The following is a 16545-nucleotide window of genomic DNA, read 5'->3' on the forward strand; positions in this document are numbered from 1 at the left end:
TCTCTATAGATTTGCCTATTTCAGACATCCCATATAAATGGAATCGTACAATATGTGGTCCTTTGTGTCTAACTTCTTTCACTTAATATGTTCTCACGGTTCATCCATGTTGTAGTTCTTATCGATATTTCATCACTTTTTATTTGCGTAAATCAATCATTTCTATGATTCCTGAAAAATGGTGCTACTCTACATTATTTCCATCTACTTTTATTAGGCAACATCATTATCATCCTTTGTCAGGAAGCTCTTTAAGAAAACTGTCCCAGTGAAGTTCATTTTAATAAATACGGTTCCCTTGCTCTCAAGTAGTTACTAATCTTAGACAAAAGGGTCTAGGATGACCACCTTTCTTGGGGTTTACATGATCTTCCCTCACTTCCACTTGAAACGCACCGCGTGAGTGTCTCCCAGCCTGTTATCCCACAGACTCCTCCCCTTTCTTCCAGGTACCCCTTCCCGGCGGCTGCAGGAGGAGGAAGTGACGCAGCGGAAGTGTCCCTGTTCCCCTTGCAGTAGGGGGGGAAGGAATCAAACCCCCAAGATGGCGGCGGCGGCGGCGGAGGAGCGGATGGCAGAGGAAGGAGGCGGTGGCCACGGCGACGGCGGCTCCTCTTTGGCCGCCGGCTCTACCCAGCGACAGCCCCCACCGCCTCCGCCACAGCACCCACAGCCAGGGTCCCAGGCGCTCCCAGCGCCGGCGCTGGCTCCAGACCAGCTGCCTCAAAACAACACGCTTGTGGCGCTGCCCATCGTAGCCATCGAGAACATCCTCAGCTTTATGTCCTACGACGAAATTAGCCAGCTCCGTCTGGTGAGGCCCCTGCGGAACCCAGCCTCCCTCTCCCCCGGGCCGAGGTCTTGAGGAGGGGAGGAGAAGGGAGCACCTTCCCCGGGGAGGGAGCCCACCGCGAGCCCCTGCCGGCTACAGATCCGGGAGGACGCCGCTCCCGTCCCGAACTCTCCCTTGGCGTCCGTCACCAGGAGTGGGCTGGTTCCCGATTGCGCCTTGGCTGCGGAGCTGGGGTGACTTCCTGAGGGAACTTCGTCTTGGGGGCTCCTTGCCCCCCGCCCGGAAGCGGGCCCTCTGCGGAGGGGTAGCGGAGTTGGTCTTTCCACCTTCCGCCTGGCCTGAGAGTGGACCCTGTGAGGTCTTGTCGCCTGCTTTTTGTGTACCGCTTCCAGCACCCGGCCTGGGTTAGGGGAGAAAACTCAGAAGTAGGCAGATGATCCCAGCCAGGCTTGGTTTGTCTTGCAAGAACAACGTATTGTTCCCCACCCCAACCACCCAAGTTTCCTTGTCGAGAAGATTGAGTAGGGTGGTTCAGTTACCCCAAAGCAGGTAGAGGTTCCGAAGAATTCGAACGTGTTTACTTAGCCTTAGCCCCAGCGCCCTAGTTGACCACTAAAGTAGAGCCTTGGGAAATGACCATTCCCGCTTTGCCTCATCCTAATGCTTCCCACCCGTAATGAAGCAACTTACCCGTTGACACGTTTTTTTGTCTTTTGCAGTCTATTTTGTAACTAATGACTTACGCCCACCCACCTGCTGTAGGAGAGGTTTCTTTATACCTTAAAATCACAATAGTTCAGTCCATGATGTTTATAAAGAATGAATTTGCCATTGGGCTTTTACTTCACTCCAGAGGTTTGACTGAAGGTGTGGTGAATGTCAGTCAGTCAGATATTTTGCTGCCTTTCAATGAAATTACCTTTAAGTGGTAAAGAAATTGAAGGAGGTGGACATTTTCAAGTGATTGCAAACCGATTCTGTGGAGAAGCTAAATCTGCTCGGGATTGTTTTTAAGAGGACAAAGACATTTCTGAGTGTGCTGTGTATAACATTTTCTTAATACTCTATATGCCATATTGTGGTCTTACACCTCCAGTTTAAAGTGGATTATTATTGCATTTTTAAAGGAAATAATAACTTATTTTTAAAAGAGTGCTTATAAATATTAATTCAAACTGATGGCCAATTTTTTCTAGTCAACACAGCAATTCAACCATGCCAGTCTGCAGGATGGAAAATTTCTTCATCTGAAAATAGATATTTCACAATTGATTGCCTCTGAATTTCCAAACCATTTTTATCCTAGAATTTCATGTAGAATCTTAAACATTCCTTCAGATTTTTTTTAAAAGTGGCATTTGATCAAAATTCACGCTGTACGTTTATGGTATTTGGAAAATTGGGCATATAACATTTGATTGAATTGAACCATTCGACCAGACAATGGCTTTGTAAAGCTTGGAATATTCACAGTTCTGTTTTTTAAGTGTTAAGAAAAACTATGAGTTTTATTTGTTTGTTGGTCATTTTACTTTTAAAAAATTAAAGCAATTTTAAAGTTGGAGAGGAGAACCAGCCTGTCCTAACCAGAGTTCACACATATCCCACAATTTATGAATAAATGACATCTCTGTCAGGTGAGATACTCAGCTGCATTCTTAAGCAGTTTTCTGGCCTTTTAAGGTTACAAAATTTATAATTTCAAACTCAGATTTTTCATAAGGAGTCCCTTCGGTACCACTACCCACCCCTAGTAAAAGAATCTGCTCTGTTTTACGTCTGCAAATATGATTTTTTAGTAATAGGGAACTATTCTCTTTTTCTTTACTTAAGACTAATGGATAATTCTTGAATAGATTAAATGGATAATCTTTTGTGGGGATTTGGAAGGGTCTTTGCTTGGAAGGTACAATTCAAGTAACATTATAAAAGAAAGATGTTCTTTCTTGCCACTAGGTGTCAGCATTAATTTAAATATGCTCTTTTCTGAAATTGGCAGTCAAAAGACAGTGCCTAGGTGCTGTACATTCCTTTTTAAGTAGCCATTTATACCTAAAGAATCATTTGCTAAAAGATCAAGGGACTTGAGTATATGCTGCTATCTGACATATAAATTACATAGTTCCCTTCATTGTAAGTATATTTTTGAGTGGAATTAAGGCTGGATGTGCTTTGAAGGGAGTAATATTAAGAACAGAATTAGTTTTCATAAAGCTAAATGTCAGCTGTTGGGTAGCTGGTGAGCTAGTTTATGTATTGTTCAGGTACTTTTTTTTCCTCCTTCTCAGTTTGCTTGTCCTATTGAGACCTCAGTTATAACTATGCTTAGCACCTAATGTAGACAACAGGTACACAATCCATGTACTTATTACTCTGTATTTTCTTTAAAAGAGTTGCTGTAGGTTGAAATTGCTACAATAACATTTTTCAGTTATTTGTACTGTTTAATTGATTATAATCTTTGCTTCCTCTTACCATGAATAATTGATTTCCAAGGGACTGTGTGAATGCCTTATTAAATTGGATTTTTGGCTGGGCGAAGTGGCTCACACCTATAATCCCAGCGTTTAGGGAGGCCATGGTGGGCAGATCACCTGAGGTCAGGAGTTCAATACTAGCCTGGCCAACATGGTGAAACCCCACCTCTACAAAAATACAAAAATTTGCCAGGCATATTGCGGATGCCTATAATCCCAGCTACCCAGGAGGCTGAGGTGGGAGAATTGCTTGAACCTGGGAGGGGTGGGGGTTGCAGTGAGCCGAGATTGCTATCTCAAAAAATAATAATAAAATAAACCCTGGTGTAGTAGCTCACTTTGGGAGGCCAAGGCGGGCAGATCACAAGGTTAGGAGTTTAAGACCAGCCTGGACAACCTGGTGAAACCCCATCTCTACTAAAAATACAAAAATTAGCCAGGCGTGGTGGTGCATGCCAGTAACCCCAGCTACTCGGGAGGCTGAGGCAGGAGAATTGCTTGAAGCCGGGAGGTGGAGGTTGCAGTTAGCTGAAATCATGCTGCTGCACTCTAGCCTGGGTGACAGAGCAAAACTCTATCTCAACAAAAAATAAAATAAAAAATAAATTGGATTTTTTTTTTTCCCATTGGCTATTGATCAAAAAATGTACCCTGAGTCTGGAACTCCTGGTTTCACAGAAGTTGCTCCTTAAATATTTAACTCCTCCAATGTAAAATTATTTAGCTGAACACAACCTTTGAAATGACAAAACATGTACTTTGAGTTGTTTTTCCAGTAAAACAGACAAATTTGTGCTGATGCAGCATTAGTATGTCACCCAGGCCCCCTTGGCAGGTGGGTGAGAGACTTTGAAACAAGTGGCAAAGGTTAAGAAGTGAGATCCTGACTAGGTGTGGTGGCTCACGCCTGTAATCCCAGAACTTTGGGAAGCCAAGGCGGGCAGATCACTTGAGGTCAGGAGTTTGATGCCAGCCTGGCCAACATGGTGAAACCCCATCTCTACCAAAAATATAAAAAATTAGCCAGACGTGGTAACATGTGCCTGAAAACCTAGCTACTCGGGAGGCTGAGGCAGGAGAATCGCTTGAACCTGGGAGGCAGAGACTGCAGTGAGCTGAGGTGGTGCCACTGCACTCCAGCCTGGGCGACAGAGCGAGACTCCATCTCAAAAAAAAAAAAAAAAAAAGAAGTGAGATCCTACCTTAGGGAGCAGATCAGGGCTAACTTTGAATCTATATAACTTTGGCTTATGAACATTATATTCTTACCTGCTAAAAAATAAGTATAGGAAGCTTTTTAAATTTTTTATTTATTTATTTTATTTTTTGAGACAGGTCCTCCCCCTGTCACCCAAGCTGGAATGCAGCAGCATGAACTCAGTTCACTGAAGCCTTGACCTCCTGTATTTTTTGTGGAGATGAGGTTTCACTGTGTTGCCCAGGCTGGGCTCCAGTGGTCCACCCACTACAGCCTTCCAAAGTGCTGGGATTATAGGCGTGAGCTACCACACAGTATAAAAGGGAAAAAAAAAATTTCTATTTATTTAAAGCACAATATAAAAATGGAAAAAAAATTATCCTGTTTCAAACACTGCATTATATAATTTACCTGCCCTACAGAAGGCTTTTAAAAGATGTTTTAGAGAGATACTATCAAATTTTTTCCTCTGTGGTTCAACTGGAGCTCTTATTTTAATTGGAATCCTATTAGTGGTTCAGAACATAAATTTGATTTAAAGATTAAGTTGAGAATTCTTGCTTATTTTCTAGAATGAAATTTTCCAGTCATCAACAAAATACATAAATACATGCTTCTGTCTCAAGATATTTCTCTAGAGCACTTCAGCTAATTAAATCTGTTACCTATTTATAGTTCTTTTCAGATCTTTTCTTCAAATATGTTAGAAAATTTTAGTTATAGAGTGGGTTGGTTGGTAGGAAATATGAAGGAAAATGAAGAACCATTACTTCTTTTTTTGTTTTGTTTTTAAGTAGGCAAGCTGTCTTCCTTGTATCTCTCACTCTACACAAGAGTTCTGGCCGGGCGCGGTGGCTCAAGCCTGTAATCCCAGCACTTTGGGAGGCCGAGGCGGGTGGATCACGAGGTCAAGAGATCGAGACCATCCTGGTCAACATGGTGAAACCCCGTCTCTACTAAAAATACAAAAAATTAGCTGGGCATGGTGGTGCATGCCTGTAATCCCAGCTACTCAGGAGGCTGAGGCAGGAGAATTGCCTGAACCCAGGAGGCGGAGGTTGCGGTGAGCCGAGACCGCGCCATTGCACTCCAGCCTGGGTAACAAGAGCAAAACTCCGTCTCAAAAAAAAAAGAGTTCTCAGGGTTTTTTTGTCTGAAGATACCTTTACACTTTTAAAAGTTATTGAAGACCCAGAGAACTTACCTTGGAAAATTCTAGAAGACACAAGAATATACAGAACATACTCCATTAGCTGTCAGAACAATAATGTCAGCACATGTCATATTGCTTCTGGAAAATTCCACTAGATACTTGTGAGAGAATGAGTGGAAAGGCAAATAACTTCTCGGTACTCTGAGAGTAGTTTGGCCTTGCAAACCTCCTGAAAGGGTCTTAGGGGCCCTAGGGGTCTCTCACCATCCAGACCACACTTTGAGAACCACTGCTCTGTGTTGCTGTATTCCAAAGAATATACTCTATTGCTGATTTTTCCTTGTTTTTTTCCCCTACCATCTCTTCAGGCTGTTGATTTTATTAGTGAGTACCTAAGTACAGGTAAGAAGTTATAATCTCTTGGGGGGCAGTTCATTCTTCCTGCTAATTCTGTTCTCACAGGTTCAGTCAGTAATGCTGTCCACAGTATCGTCGTAAAGAGAAAGTATACACACCTTCCTTGAGCACACTTACATAGCACCAGTTTAACAAATGCAAAGACAGTGAATATGAGTGTTGACGTCAATTAGGATTTAATCAGAAAGACCTCTTCAAGATAAAGAAGAGCGTTCCCAACAGGAAAAAACAATGTATAAAGTAATGAAGTGATTGGAGAATAATGACTTAGAGGGATTCAGATAAGCTTGAATTTGAATATGTGAAATTGTAAATGTTCTAGATTCGTGTTCAGCTGTCCTATCCCCCAAACTTTATTTCACGACCAGTCAGATTTAAGAAACCGTTTTTGAGAACCTCTAGGGTTGACAGCTTTTGGTGGGTAGAGCAAATAAGGGTATTTTAAAAAACAAAACAACTTCCATCGCTTAATCATTATTTCATAAAAGAAACCAGCTATATCTGCATGCCCTGATAAACCAAATAGTACAGATTCTTACAATATTGAAGAAAATACTATATTAAAAGGATGTCCTATGCATATAAATCCAATTTCATAGTTTTTGAGACTGGGAGCAAAAGGTAACCTTTAATAGAGGTTTCCCTAAAACACCTACTTCTAGCATCTTGTGCTTAAGTTTGATTGAAACAAGCGTCAAGCTGTTCAGCTTCCCAAATATCTTGGGCCTCACCAAACACATGCTTTTACCTGTTTTCCCTCTCCTTGACAATATTTGTACCTTTGGCGTATACCTCAAGTGTTGGTACTTCAGTAAAGCCTTCTATAATGCTTCTGTGAACTTTAGGTAATATTTCTAAGTTCCCATTGCATCATTATTGCGCTTATTACATTGGAATTATCTTTGGAGGAGCCTGTTTTCCAATTGCCTTAGACAGTCTATAATGTAATATACTCGGTAATTATTCAATAAATGAAGTAGCTCTTAAAAAACATTTCACTGCTCTGAATAAACAATAGAAAATATAAGTGTTTTCTATATAAACTGTAATAGTGTTGCAAAATCAGTTACTTAATATTTACTTCCAACAGAGGAGATTAGAACTTTTTTTTTTTTTTAATTTTTCATTCAGTCTAGAATGTCTAACATTTTACAAGACCATTTTAAGAAAATGAATGACTAAAGAAAACTCTTAGGAGTATTAAAATTGATTGATACACTGATGTGTAGCCAGTATGTAATTAACAAGATAACCATTTACAATAGTGCATCAGGGTTCCTTTGTTTTAGTCAACATTTAATTCATATATTAATGAGGAAAATAATGGTACAGATAATCAGAAACTGAGAACAATCAGAAAGGCTTTTTAATGTGGTTGTTAGGATACATTATAGAAATCCTAAGAACAAACTCTTCTTCCTAATTGTTACACTCAGACTGAGATTAGAATTGAATATCTAGGGTAGATACCCAGAGAATCTAAAATTTGTTGTAACTCTACTAACAGATAATTGAGAATTTCATATACCTATCTGTGTGTGGTATATATACAGCACACACAGTATAGTGATACAAGTGATGTGATCTCAGGTAATCTGTATGAGAGAACTGTTCTGTCACCTACACTGGAGTGCAGTGGTGAGATCACAGCTCAGTGAAGCCTCGAACTCTTGGCCGCAAGAGACCCTCCTGCCTTGGCCTCCCAAGGTGTTGGGATTGCAGGCATGAGCCACCACACTTGACCAAATAGAATTTTTTTTTTTTTTGAGACAAAGTCTCACTCTGTTACCCGGGCTGGAGTACAGTGGTGTGATCTCGGCTCACTGTACCTTCCACCTCCCAGGTTCAAGTGATTCTCCTACTTCAGCTCCAAATAGAATTTTTTGTAAAGATTAAAGTATTCTTTTAGAAGAGGTGGCAAGTTGTATCCATATTTAGGTGAGGGAAATTAAGATGATTTCACTGAAAACGCCAACAGGACAAGAGAAGAGCCAGAATGGTTGTGGTTCATTCATTATTCATTTTTTAAATGATTTTTCGTCCATCATTAACTTTTTGCCACATTTGCTTTTTATCTCTTTCACTTGTGTGCTCATTTTCTCTCTCTCCTGAATGTATATGTATGTGCCTTTATCCCACAAACATCTATTTTACTAAGCCATTTGAAAGTAAGATGAAAATAGGGATATTTTTCCCCAAGTACTTTTTTTTTATGTAATCACAGTATCATCGTTTGCAGGGAATTTAACATTACCGTTTGTATTCAGATTTCTCAGTTGTCCCCAAAATGTTCTTTATAGCTCTTTGAGGCGGGGGTGTCTCCAATCTAATTAAGGATTGGTCTCTAATCTAGAACATTGTCCCCACATTTTTTATTCTTTCATGCCGTTGACTTTTTTTCACAGCCCCACCACCACCACTACAATGAATGCCATTGACTTTTTGAAGACTGGGCCAGATGGCTTATAAAATGTTTTGTAATTCACATTTGTCTAATTTTTTCCTTGTGATTGACTTTAAGATTTTGAACTTGGGAAGATTATAGGAAGATCTTGGTCTAGCTCCATCTGTGTAACCTTTAGCAGTGTGGTGAGAGTGCCTATTGATGTCCTTAAAAATCCCTTATTACCTCAAGAAGTCCTACTTTTTAGAATAGTGCCAGCAGTTCTGTAACAGCAGAGCATCAGTTGAGACTCTCAGTTTGAAATAAATAGGATAGTTATTTCAGTTTATATAGCTGTGGGTCACCAAATTTAAAATGGCACAAATTAGAAGACCTGGATTCTTAGTTTCCCCTTTGCTGCTGAATAGCTCAATGACCTTGGACAAAGCACATAATTTCTTAAGGCCTCAGCTTTCTTACTTTAAAAAGAAAGGATAGGTTCTGATATCTTTAAGTTCCTTTCAGTTCTGGAGTCTAACAAGCAGCCTAATCATCTTGTGATCCTTTAAGAACTGTAGAGTACCAAATGAATACATTTTATTTATTTATTTATTTTGATTCTCTGTTTACCTTGCACAATGATGAATACCTGTTAAAATTGGGTTCCAGCCAGACACAGTGGTTCACGCCTGTAATCCTAACACTTTGGGAGGCTGTGGTGGGCGGATCACTTGAGCCCAGGAGGCTGAGGTAGAAGGATTGCCTGAGCCCAGGAAGGTAAAAGCTGCAGTGAGCATGCCTGGGCGAGAGAGGGAGACCTTGTCTCAATCAATCAATCAATCAATCAATCGGGTTTCATTGCAGTATTTCTTGATTCTAAGATAAGAGTCTCATATTGTTCTCCTTTCCATGTTAAAAAACAGGAAAAAAAAGAGTCTCATATTTAACATTTGAAATCAGAATGCATCTTGATCAATTTGTATGTATATTATCATGGTGGTGCCTTTTTTCCCCAGAAAATTTTTTATTAAATTGGTAACATATCTCAAAGCCTCCATAGCATCTTAAAATCAGAGTTGAACATACTGTATCTCAAAGCATCTAAGAAAAAAAAATGCTGCCAATTCTTATTTTGAGACATGATATATCGTAAGTTTATTTCACTGTCATGTTTTAAAATGTGCTTCTTAGAATCAGCTAAGATTTTTAAAAAAGAGAAGAAAACGAAATAAAAATTTTAAAAAAAGAATCAGTTAAGACTTGAGGCCAGGGATGGTGGCTCACGCCTGTAATCCCAGCACTTTGGGAGGCCAAGGTGGGCAGATCACCTGAGGTCAAGAGTTTCAAGACCAGCCTGACCAACGTGATGAAACCCCATCTCTACTAAAAACACAAAAAAATTAGCCAGGTGTGGTGGCGGGCACCTATAATGCCATCTACTTGGAAGGCTGAGGCAGGAGAATCACAAATCACTTGAACCTGGGAGGCAGTGGTTGCAGTGAGCCAAGATCACATCACCATACTTCAGCCTGGGCAACAAGAGTGAGACTCCATCTTAAAAAAAAAAGACTTGATATTAAAGATTAAACAGGAAAATCACACGTTTCACAAATGTATAACCTATATGTCTTGCATTATTAAGAAGGACCATGCTGGCACAACAAATCTAAAAACAAACAAATGAAGAAAATTTTTCATTACTGACCACTTAGGTTTGAAAATGATGAAAAGGAGAAACATGGTTTTCAAAGCCTTTTTTTTTTTTTTTTTTTTTTTTTTTTTTTTTTTTTTTTTTTTTTTTTTTTTTTTTTTTTTTTTTTTTTGAGAAAGTCTCGTGCAATGACACAATCTTGGCTCACTGCAGCCCCCGCCCCTCAGGTCCAAGTCATCCTCCCACCTCAGCCTTCCAAGTAGCTGGGATTACAAGCATACACTATAATGTCCGGCTAATTTTTGTATTTTTAGTAAAGACATTGTTTCACTATGTTGGCCAGGCTGGTTTTGAACCCCTGACCTCAAGTGATCTGCCCATCTGAGCCTCCCAAAGTGCCAGAATTACAGGCGTGAGCCACTGTGCCTGGCTAAAGTAATTAACAAAACTAAGAAAACTACATTTATTCTCTTACAGTAGAACAGCAAGTAGCAGGAGCCCAAGTTGTATATCTTTTGTTATACAGTGATTTATTCCATTCATTCCATCTTGTTTTTATAGTATATACTTTTCCTAATTTTTCCATGCCTTGATAGTTTTGGACATAGTCATCATCTTTAGGCTTCATATATTAGGCTTCAGGACTATTTTACTGTCTTGGGTAAATTGCCAAATTGGATTTTTGTTTGGTTGTAGTCACCAGGGAAATAAAATTTCTTCCCTTTAGCTTTGGGAAATTATTAAAGTACTCCTAACTTTAGAGCTACATTTTAAATGAGATAATTTTGAGTTACAAGTTAGCATACCTTATCAGCAGTTATCATTAAATTGCTTGCCCTGGGGAAATTTAGTATATTTCTTTATTCCAGATGTGACTTCTTTCTGAATCCTAAACAAAAGATATATGATCTTTTTGTTTTTTTGTTTTGTTTTCGAGACAGTCTTGCTCGCTCACCAAGGCTGGAATGCAGTGGCACAATCTTGGCTCACTGCAACCCTCGCCTCTCAGGTTCAAGCAATTCTCCTGCCTCAGCCTCCCAAGTAGCTGGGATTACAGGCACCATGCTCAGCTAATTTTTCTATTTTTAATAGAGACAGGGTTTCACCATGTTGACCAGGCTGGTCTTGAACTCCTGACCTCAGGTAATGTGCCCAGCCAAAAGATGTATGATCTTTTGTGTTTTTGTGCTATTGGTTAGTCAGTGCACCTTGAACATTTGAACATTCAGGAAAAGTGCCTCATTAAATACTGTTATTTTCTTATAATATTGCCTAATGCTTAAATTTTTTTTTTTTTTTTTTTGAGATGAGGTCTTGCTATATTGCCCAGGCTAAAGTAGTGCAGGTGTGATCATCATATACTACAGCCTCAAACTCCTGGGCCCAAGTGATCCTCCCACCTCAGCTTCCCAAGTACTGTAGCTGGGAAGCTGGAATGACAGTCTTATGCGTCTGCACCTGGCTATGTTTAAAATCTTTTTGATGTTGGCTTGCGTAGTGTTATTCTGATTTGTCTTTGTGACCTTCTATTCTCTAATCTTTTATCAGCTTTTAATTATAAATGTCAGTCAGGGCTCCATTTATAGGGCTTTTTTTCTTTCACTTCATTTGGGATTCATCTACATCTATTTCACTATCTCCAGTGAAATTTCCAGAACCATAGCTTTAGTCCTGATATGAAAGTGCTTGTAGAAAATGACTAGCCAGCTGTCCTGATACCAGATCTTTCAAAAGATGGGTAGTCTTTTTCTTTTCTTTTCTTCCTTTCTATTTATTAAGTTCAACTTCTGCAGAAGAATGCTCATTCCTTTTTTTTTTTTTCCTGAGACGGAGTCTCATTCTGTCACCCAGATTGGAGTGTGTTGGTGCAGCCTTGGCTCACTGCAACCTCCATCTTCCAGGTTCAAGTGATTCTCCTGCCTCAGCCTCCAAAGTAGCTAGAATTACAGGCGCCTGCCACACCTGGCTAATTTTTGTATTTTTAATAGAGATAGGGTTTCACCACATTGGCCAGGCTGGTCTTGAACTCCTGACCTCAAGTGATCTGCCCACCTCAGCCTCCCAAAGTGCTGGGATTACAGGCGTGAGCCACCACTCCTGGCCATTCATTCTCTTTTTAAAGTTACTTATTTCATCTGATTTCTCTACTTAAAACGTGGTAAATTTTATTCCTCTCAGCTTTGGCCCACACATCTCATCTGTCTTCGGAAGTAGTTTGCTTACTTACTAATGGTTTGCTCATTCCAGACTTTGTGCCCTTGCATACGCCGTTACTTCTAATTTAGCAGCCTTTGCCCTCTCTTCCTTCAAAGCCTAATTCAAATCTTTTGTCACGTGACGTCTTCCTTAGTTGGCCCTATCTGGTTATTTATTCTTATTCTCATCATCCAGTCAGTACTTAAATACTTACACTAGCCAGCACTCATATTCATGTGAGTTTAGATTATTAAAAGATATCTAAACCCTAATAGAAGTTAGCTAGATCCAGTGCAGCAAAACTAGCAAAATAATTTAGACTGAACCTTGAAAATTATTACAGCAATAATTGACCTTAATATTTGTCTTTGTAAATATATTGCTGCCAAAAAATAATTTCTTCTCAGAAATTATCAACAAGGTTGTAGAGTCTACAGAAACAAAAAATGTTTTTCTACAAGGTTGTGTTAGAGGGTACCTCAGTTTATTTTTAAATCCGCTTTCTACTCATCTGATGATTTAACGTATTAAATTGGCCAGGTGCTGTGCTCACGCCTGTGATCCTAGCAGTTTGGGAGGCCGAGGCAGGCAGATCACTTGAGATCAGAGTTCAAGACCAGCCTAACCAACATGGTGAAGCTCTGTCTTTACTAAAAATATGAAAAATTAACCAGGTATTGTAGCAGGCACCTGTAATCCCAGCTACTTGGGAGGCTGAGGCAGGAGAATCACTTGAACCCAGGAGATGGAGGTGGCAGTGAGCCAAGGTTACGCCACTGCACTCCAGCCTGGGGAACAGAGCAAGACTCCATCTAAAAATAAATAAGTAAAATAAAATATCAGATAGTTTTAACAACAAAAAATAGTTTCATAGTCCCCAGTTTTTATTCCTCGGAGGCATCAATTTCAAGTCTTTGGGCTGATTTTCTTCTATTTGATACTATCTGTTAACTTCCTATTAAGTTGTAAAGTCAGCTCTCTCTGTTGCCCTCATTTCACACACACAGACATTTCCTTTTCTTTCCTTCAATAACAGAAGTTTATTTTTTCCCCACATGAGGTTTAGTACTGATGTTTGTGGTCATGTGATTATTCAGGATTGGGGCACTGGTTCTCAAAGTGTGGTCCAGAAACCCCAGAGAGGTTCCCAAAATCCTGTCACAGAGTTCATAAGATCTAAAGTTTTGTTTTTTTTACAGTACTAAGATTTTATTTGTGTTTTGCACGTTCATTTTTTCCACAAGTATACATGGAATTTTCCAGTAGCTACGTGATATTTGATGACATGATGCCATCATGCTGATAGCTAATGAAATGTGTGTTCTTGTGTTTTCCAGAATTTTCTGAGGTAAGAATACCTCAATTGAATGCAGAGATAGGTATAAAAATTGACCTGTGGCCAGGCACAGTGGCTCACGCTTGTAATCCCAGCACTTTGGGAGGCTGAAGTAGGCAGATCACGAGGTTAGGAGATCAAGACCATCCTGGCCAACATGGTGAAACCCCATCTCTACTAAAAATACAAAAATTGGCTGGGTGTGGTGCCGCACGCCTGTAGTCCCAGTTACTTGGGAGGCCGAGACAGGAGAATCACTTGAACCTGGGAGGCGGAGGTTGGAGTAGGCCAAGATTGCACCATTGCACTCCAGCCTGGGCAACAGGGCAAGACTCTGTTTCAAAAAAAAAAAAAAGAAAAGAAATATAAAAAATATATGAAACAAAGTTTTCAAATTAGTACTAAGACAAAGTTTATTTAACAATTTTATGTAGCACTTTATAGTTTACCAAGAGACTTAGCTTGTTTTTATTTTTTTTTAATCCTAATGATATCCTGTGGGTTAGATATTATCCACATTTTATAAATTAGGTAGCTAACTCAGGTTTTCAAATGGTAGATGACTTGGGCAAGAATGCATGTAAGTTGTACTCAAATTTAGCTGTTCTGACTTCTGATCCTGTGCTTTTACTATATAAAAACACCATATCCGACTGGGCATGATGGCTTATGCCTATCACCCTAGCACTTTGGGAGGCCAGAGAGAGGATTGCTTGAGCCCAGGAATTTAAGACCAGCCTGGGCAACATAGTGAGACCCCTATCTCTACAACAAATTTTAAAAAATTAGCTGCATGTGGTGGTACAGAGCTATTGTCCCAGCTACTCAGGAGGCTGAGATGGGAGGATTGCTTGTGCCTGGGGATAAGAGGCTGCAGTGTGCTGTGATTGTGCCACTGCACTTCAGCCTAAACAATGGAGCAAGACCCTGTCTTAAAACAAACAAAAAACATGTTTCTTAAGGATTCTAAGTAGTTGATGTTCTGCTGCACATGCTAAAATATTTTGGGCTGAGCGCAGTGGCTCACACCTGTAATCCCAACACTCTGGGAGGCCAAGGCAGGTGGATCACTTGAGGTCAGGAGTTTGAGACTAGCCTGACCAACATGGTGAAACCCCATCCCTTCTAAAAATACAAAATTAGCCTGCGTGGTGGTGCATGCCTGTAATCCCAGCTACTCGGGAGGCTCAGGCAGGAGAATCACTTGAAACTAGAAGGCAGGGGTTGCAATGAGCCAGGATCATAACCATTGCACTTCAGCCTGGGCAACAAGAGTGAAACTCTGTCTCAAAAAAAAACAAAAAAAAGTGGGGCAGGGCGTGATGGCTCATGCCTGTAATCCAAGCACTTTGGAGGCCAAGGTGGGCAGATCACCTGAGGTCGGGAGTTCAAGACCATCCTGACCAACATGGTGAAACCCCGTCTTTATTAAAAATAGATAAATGTAAGTTCTTAGGAGTTGAGCATGAATTGGAAAAAAAAAAAAAAAAAAAAGAAAAATTAATTAAATAAAATAAAACTTAAAAAAAAAAGTATTTTGGAGGATATACAGTATCTAATATAAAGGCCTTGGCCATCATAAACTCTCCATAGTTAACCCAGATCACTAGAAGAAATAGTCTCTGAACATAGTAGTAGGAATACATTCAGAACAGTCAACAAACACCTAAAGTGAATGATACTTTTTTGCCTGCACATAGTATTAATTTCTTAATGAGATATCACAGAAATTACATGGTGTGAGAGATTCACCCACAGATACTAAATCAGAGATAACATACAGCAGGCCACCTGCGGTGGTTTACACCTATAATCCCAACACATTGGGAGGCCAAGGTGGGCAGATCACTTGAGGTCAGAAGTTTGAGACCAGCCTGGCCAACAGGGTGAAACCCCGTCCCTACTACAAATACAAAAATTAGCCAGGTGTGATGGTGTATGCCTGTAGTCCCATCTGCTTGGGAGACTGAGGCAGGAGAATCACTTGAACCTGGGAGGCAGGGGTTGCAGTGAGCCAAGATCATGCCACTGCTCTCCAGCCTGGTTGACAGAGTGAGACTCTGTCTCAAAAAAGAAAAAAAGGTACATACAGCAAACTGAGGAACAATACTAGGACACATAGAACTTTAAGCCATCAGTTATGAGTCTCAGTTAATTATCTGTTATTAATTTGGTTACTGATTTTTGTTGTTCTCTTGTCTCCCTGTAGGTTTGTAAAAGAATGGACTTGGTCTGCCAGAGAATGTTGAATCAGGGATTTCTGAAAGTGGAGAGGTACCATAATCTATGTCAGAAACAAGTTAAAGCACAACTCCCAAGGTATGTTGTGGGTAGCAATGGCAATAATGTACAGTTGGTTTTGTTTGTTTCTTGACTTCTTTTTTTTTTCAGTTTCATGGTTTACATATTGTTAACCAAGTTTTTAATAACAAAGGGCACAAAGATCACAATGTGATTTCTGCAGTGCTTTGTCCATTCTCACTGTTTCTGATCAAGATTTTACTGGAGGTTCTAGCCAGAAAAATTAGGCAAGAAAAAGAAACAAAAGGCATCCAAATGGGAAAGGAAGAAGTAGAACTCTTTGTTCACAGATGATATGATCTTGTAGATAAGGAATATACTAATTGATTATTAAAGCTAGTAAACCACTTCAGCAAGAATATAGGATATAAGACTAATATACAGAAATCAGTTCTATTTCTATACACTAGCAATGGACAATCCAAAACGGAAATTCAAAACATTTTATTTGTGATAGTTTCAAAAAGAATAGAATACTTAGTAATGCGTGTAACAAAAGCATTAAGACTTGTATACTAAAAACTACAAAACACCATTGAAAGAAATTAAAGAAGACTTAAATGAATGGAAAGACATTCTGTGTTCACGGATGTGAAGACTTCATATTTTTTTTTTTTTTTTTTTTTTTTTTTTTTTTTTT

At 39.7% G+C, this 16545-nt stretch overlaps 1 protein-coding gene across 1 annotated transcript in view; it reads left to right on the forward strand.

Annotated features, from left to right (window-relative positions):
- Window positions 1-505: 505 nt before the first annotated feature.
- The window catches only part of FBXO28 (F-box protein 28), a 44235-nt gene continuing 28195 nt past the window's right edge, over window positions 506-16545 (forward strand). The window contains exons 1-2 of the mRNA XM_017526390.2: window positions 506-814; window positions 15814-15923. Of these exons, the coding sequence (XP_017381879.1) occupies window positions 545-814; window positions 15814-15923 (380 nt within the window). The 5' untranslated portion in view covers window positions 506-544. The remainder of the gene's footprint in view (window positions 815-15813; window positions 15924-16545) is intronic.

This window comes from Cebus imitator, unplaced genomic scaffold (assembly GCF_001604975.1).
Source record: "Cebus imitator isolate Cc_AM_T3 unplaced genomic scaffold, Cebus_imitator-1.0 Scaffold42, whole genome shotgun sequence".
NCBI classification, from domain to species: Eukaryota; Metazoa; Chordata; class Mammalia; order Primates; family Cebidae; genus Cebus; species Cebus imitator.